At 42.8% G+C, this 6,081-nt stretch overlaps 1 protein-coding gene across 1 annotated transcript; it reads left to right on the forward strand.

The window, feature by feature from the left end:
• The first annotated feature begins 353 nt into the window (after positions 1-353).
• On the forward strand, positions 354-4,361 carry ptp4a1 (protein tyrosine phosphatase 4A1). Its single transcript, XM_037690616.1, has 5 exons — positions 354-610; positions 749-841; positions 1,182-1,312; positions 3,014-3,088; positions 3,307-4,361. The coding sequence occupies exons 1-5, from the start codon at positions 506-508 to the stop codon at positions 3,404-3,406; spliced, it is 504 nt and encodes a 167-aa protein (XP_037546544.1). The 5' UTR covers positions 354-505; the 3' UTR covers positions 3,407-4,361.
• The last annotated feature ends 1,720 nt before the right edge of the window (positions 4,362-6,081 follow it).

The following is a 6,081-nucleotide window of genomic DNA, read 5'->3' on the forward strand; positions in this document are numbered from 1 at the left end:
GTTTCTGAAGGGCAGTGGAGACTACTGCCAGGCTCAGCACGCTGCCTATGCAGACGAGTGAACAGACAACCTTGCCATTTCTCTGACGCACCTGAGCCACAGGAGGGACCCCGGAAAGTTGGCAGGACCGGGACGCCTCCCAGAACCAGCGGTAACTCGGCCTGGATGGGGTAACTCCACCCGCTGCACACTGCCCTTGTCGGCTTCCACCCGACCAGAACCAAGGTGGAACCAGCCTTTTTTTTTTTACCTTTCTTTTATTTTGCTTTCTTCAGAAGGAGAAGGTGTTGAGTTACTTTCCTGATCTTTTGTCAGCGCCCTAAATTCACCTGTTCTGTCCTTTTAGAAGGTCAGAGCTTCTTTTTTGTTGTTGCTGGGCTTCCCAAAGGTCACTGGACATTTGTGTTTAACAGTTCCCTCCAGCTTTAACCGTTTACTCATATTTTTACTCTTTGGAATCCTTTTGAGTTTTGGTGTGTACTGGAAACCTTTTTGTAACGTCACAATGGCTCGAATGAACCGACCAGCCCCCGTTGAGATCACCTACAAAAACATGAGGTTCCTCATTACCCACAATCCCACCAACGCCACCCTGAACAAGTTCATTGAGGTGAGCCTGTGGTTTGATGTCGAACTCTTTTCAAACGGTTAATGATGAGGACTCGGTGATGAATGCAGTTTACTGACGGTGTGTTTGATATAGTGCTGCTGTTAGTGGCGTTAAAATGAAACTAACGCGTCTGTGCAGGAACTGAAGAAATATGGCGTCACCACCGTGGTGAGAGTCTGTGAGGCCACCTATGATGCTGCTCTGGTGGTGAAAGAGGGCATCCAGGTTCTGGTGAGTTCACTTCTGGACTGCTGCAAAGCTCCTGAGTCAGCAGCATAGAAACAACCTCCATCTCTAGATTTAATGAGAACATATAGGATGCACATGGAATCCCTTGGCTGTGGTAGCCACCTTTTTTTTTTTTTTTTTAACTCGCCTGTCTTTTGTTGTCAACATTTGTAAGTTACACTGAATAAAACCCAACAAGAATTTAGCTCATGCAGAAAGAAACTCCCACTAGAACATTTTCCTTCTGCAGCCGGTTCAGCCGTGCACTTCTTTTGTTTAGGTTTCCAAGAAACTAGGCTGCTGATCTCATCCCCCTCTTTGTTCACCCACTGATCCTCTCCAGGATTGGCCGTTTGATGACGGAGCTCCTCCTCCTAATCAGATTGTGGACGACTGGCTGAACCTACTGAAGCTGAAGTTCAGAGAGGAGCCTGGCTGCTGCGTTGCTGTCCACTGTGTGGCAGGACTGGGAAGGTGAGACTCCCAGCAGGTTTATTACTGATTATTATAAAATATTTTAATATATGCTCTTATTAAGACTGTTGCTGTAATTATAATGTCTTGTTTGCACACTGCCCAGGACATCCTGGAAAAGAGGTCTCAATGGATTTCTTTCCTTTTTAAAATAAAGTTGTTGTTTTTAAGTCCTCTAATATGTTCTAACCTTTTGATTGGTTTATTTTCCTTTTTATAATTTAAAATGGCTCTTTACAACTTTAGTGTTCTAGCCAACAACACATGAACACCTAAACAAACTAATGGAGGAAAAAACTAAAGGGGGGGGGGGGACGTGATGGGGAAACTAATGAGGGCAGTAGTTGATAAATTACAAAATAACAACCACAATATAAATTTACTCATGCAATACAATAATTTGTACATTTTATAATATTATACCTATAAAAAGTTATTAAACACAGTGATTTTGTACTTGAGTAGCAAATGTAATTTGATTATTATTATTTGCACAATAGTTTTTAATTTTAGTTGATAATCTAGAATCAGAATAAGCTTTGGCATTGCACAGCGAGATTATATTCTGCACAGACGTTTGAAAGATGGGCGGAGTGCACGTGGCTGCAGCTCCAAGGAGCGCCTCATTCTTTAGACAGAAAAAGGGAAAGACCACGAGGAAAGAATAGTGGTATTAAAAAATATCTCTTCACACCTTGTCAGGACACGATTTAAGACGTCAAAACTCTACCAGCAGCACATTTCTATTACACGTGCATTTGATGACAAGATGGTGAGATTTGTCCATGAAGCACTTCCAGATGGCACCGTAGTCCTGGTAAAGTGTTGGTGTCAGCCGGTACAGAGCGTTCACAGAACGGCGAGGGTGGATAGAGCAGAGCCTTCTTAGTTTACACATCCCCAGGACTAATTTGACAAGTGGGCCTGCTTCAAGGCCAAACGGGGAGCCAGATTCAGATGAGCCACAGTTGTTTTTGTGCAGGCAGACTGTTGTTCTTATCAGCCTTGAGTTCTGCTGGTACTCTTCATGATCCAAAATAGCCAGATTTGTGGGCTTTCCGCTGGTCTGTGCTTATTAGATCCTTCAAGGTCAACGCCAACATGCTGGTGAGTTCCAGAAGCTGCAAGTGGCCTACGATTCTCATGCATCACTTCCATCTTATGGTTGAGCTCGTAAATCAGCTGAGTCTGAGCGCTCCAAGCACAAACCGATCCTTCGCATAAGGTCGGCAGCTTTGCCACGGCCGAAACTGCTGCCGCCGGATTCCTTAAAAGTCGATAACTTGGGTATCTGCCGGTGCCAAAAAGCAGAAGCTGCTCTCATCAATCCAATGATGTTTAAATCTTGGACATCGTCCAGAGACGACACAGAAAGGCTCAGCATTTTCCACCCTCCCCACAGACCCTTGACGTACCCAGCCAGCCGTGTGCGTCTGTCCTGGGCATGAGGGTTCTCCAGCGATGCCTCGTTCGTGTTTTGTTTTAATACCATGAAACTGCTGTTTCTGCTCAGGGCTATAATACAAATCCACTGACCCTTACTGGTGTGGGACGATAGTTCTTTAAACTGATTTTCAGTACTTGGTTTTTAACGGAACAGGTCTGACAAAGATGCAAATTATTATGTTTTTGTAATTTAATGTCTAAATTCATGTTGAGCTTGAGGTTTGTCCCAACGTGCACGGTGTGTGTTTCCTGCAGAGCTCCTGTCCTGGTGGCGCTCGCTTTGATAGAATGTGGGATGAAGTACGAAGATGCTGTCCAGTTCATTCGACAGTAAGTTCAAGTGAAAATCTTCCATCGTGTTCCGTCTGTCAAGCTTCTGCACGATGGCGGACTCGCCGTGTGCTGAAGGAGTGGACGGCTTAAACACAACGTCTGGTTCTGAGTCGCTGAAGCAACGTGATCACTGATGGTCCATTTGATTGTTGAACCGTGCGGTTTTTAACTAATGGATTTTTACATGGAGCTGACTTTTATCGTGTTTCTTCCAGGAAGCGTCGAGGAGCTTTCAATAGCAAGCAGCTGTTCTACCTGGAGAAATATCGTCCAAAGATGCGCCTGCGCCATCGCAATAACTGCTGCATCCAGTAGAGCCAAACTGAGCCACGCCAGCCCGGCCCCATCCCCTAACCCATCAGTCCTGAAGAGCTCAATGAAATTAGATGACTTTTTGCCTGGCAGGCCTTTTGTTTCATGGTTTGTTTTTCTTTATCGTCTTTAAATACTTAAGAAAACCAGGCTCGGTAAAATAAACACAAAAAAACATGTCCCTTAACCCTTAAAATCAAATGTCTGACAGAAAAAGTGGTCAGAACCATGTTGTCCAAGATAAAAAGAGAAAATGACACGAAGGGCAGCGCCGAGTCGTATTGTTGTGAAATGTTAACTGTTGTCTGCAAGTGTGCTCGGACTTTAATTGGCTGGAACGTTTACACTAAAATAAATAATTTTAAGTATTACAGGATGTGATCAGTTATTTGTCCCCCCACATTCTGTTTTTGAGCTCAGTTTGAAAAGTGAGTAGAAAGTGTCATGCCTTCCTTCAGATCAGCTGATCATCCATAAATGCCTTACAATGGAAGTGGAGCAGAGGCAATCAGGGCGGGAGTCGACTCCTGCCGGCATTTGGAAAAGGTGTTGCATTTTTCTACTTGGAACAAAAAACAACTGTTGCCTTTGTCTTGTGCAAGAAGTTTTACACACTTCAGCTCTTCAGTTACTTTTTTAATATGAATTGCCTGTTTGTTGCAATGTTTGTCAGTTGAAAGTCCAGGAACTTTATTTCTTTATTAAATCCTCTGTTTACTAATTACTGCCATGTCCAAAATGTGATGGTTTTATTTTTCCTTGTTTTTTGTTTTTTCTTCAAACTGGATTTCCAATGTCTGCAATATTGTGTATGCCTTTTTATTTGATGTCTAACTTAAGACTTGGATACTTGATGATTTTGTGTATTTGAAAATGTGTACTATGTACTAGGTTGGCTATTTATACTATCAATGGATGTGTGATTAAGTACAGTGAGCGACAAAGTTGTACCTGTTCACCAACTTGAGATTACATTAAAAGACACTGAAACAAAAAATGGTTTTGTTTTGGTTTAAATTCATGTTTGATGAATTCCTAACTGGAAAGTGATTGAGACCTGACATCTTATTTATGGTGGGGGGTGAACAGTCTAAAGGTTTTTGAGACGCCTGATTATATGTTGGAACATTTACCTGTGAGTGGAGAAGTTTAACCAAATGATGGAACCGCTATTAAAACATGATTTTTAGATGTTTCAATAATTAGGTGTTTTGTCAGTAAGAGATCAGCTTTAAAAATCCTAAATTAGTTTGAATAACCCAAATTATTAAATGACTTAATCTGTTTAATATGTTACAAGTACAAACCGGATTCCAAAAAAGTTGGGACACTAAACAAATTGTGAAAAAAAAATGAATGCAATGATGTGGAGGCGCCAACATCTAATATTTTATTCAGAATAGAACACAAATCACAGATCAAAAGTTTAAACTGAGAGAATGTTTCATTTTAAGGGAAAAATCTGTTGTTTCCAAATTTCATGGCGTCAACAAATCCCAAAAAAGTTGGGACAAGTCCATTTTTACCACTGTGTGTCATCCCCCCTTCTTCTTACAACACTCAACAGACGTCTGGGGACAGAGGAGACCAGTTTCTCCAGTTTAGAAATAGGAATGCTCTCCCATTCATGGCTAATACAGGCCTCTAACTGTTCAATCGTCTTGGGCCTTCTTTGTCGCACCTTCCTCTTTATGATGCACCAAATGTTCTCTATAGGTGAAAGATCTGGACTGCAGGCTGGCCATTTCAGTACCCGGATCCTTCTCCTACGTAGCCATGATGTTGTGATTGCTGCAGAATGTGGTCTGGCATTATCGTGTTGAAAAATGGAGGGTCTTCCCTGAAAGAGATGACGTCTAGATGGGAGCATATGTTGTTCTAGAACCTGAACATAGTTCTCTGCATTAATGGTGCCTTTCCAGACATGCAAGCTGCCCATGCCACAAGCGCTCATGCAACCCCATACCATCAGTGATGCAGGCTTCTGAACGGAGCATTGATAACAACTTGGGCTATCCTTGTCCTCTCTGGTCCGGATGACATGGCGTCCCATTGTTCCATAAAGAACTTCAAATCGTGACTCATCTGACCACAGAACAGTCTTCCATTTTGCCACACTCCATTTTAAATGACCCCTGGCCCAGTGCAAACGTCTGAGCTTGTGGAGCTTGCTTAGAAATGGCTTCCTCTTTGCACTGTAGAGTTTCAGCTGGCAACGGCGGATGGCACGGTGGATTGTGTTCACTGACAATGCTTTCTGGAAGTGTTCCTGAGCCCATTCTGTTATTTCCTTGACAGTGGCATTCCTGTTTGAGGTGCAGTGACGTTTAAGGGCCCGGAGGTCACGAGCATCCAGTAGAAATTTACGACCTTGACCCTTACGCACAGCGGTTGTTCCAGATTCTCTGAATCTTTTGATGATGTTATGCACGGTTGATGATGATAACTTAAAAGTCTTTGCTATTTTACGGTGGGTAACACCATTCTGGTATTGCTGCACTATCTTTCTGCGCAACAATGGTGGAATTGGTGATCCTCTTACCATCTTGGCTTCTGAGAGACACTGACACTCTGAGAAGCTCTTCTTATACCCAATCATGTTGTCAGTTGACCTAATTAGTGTTAATTGGTCTTCCAGCTGTTCGTTATATGCTCATTTTCCTTTTTCCAGCCACTTA

Source organism: Nematolebias whitei, chromosome 16 (genome assembly GCF_014905685.2).
Source record: "Nematolebias whitei isolate Nwh7 chromosome 16, NemWhi1, whole genome shotgun sequence".
NCBI classification, from domain to species: Eukaryota; Metazoa; Chordata; class Actinopteri; order Cyprinodontiformes; family Rivulidae; genus Nematolebias; species Nematolebias whitei.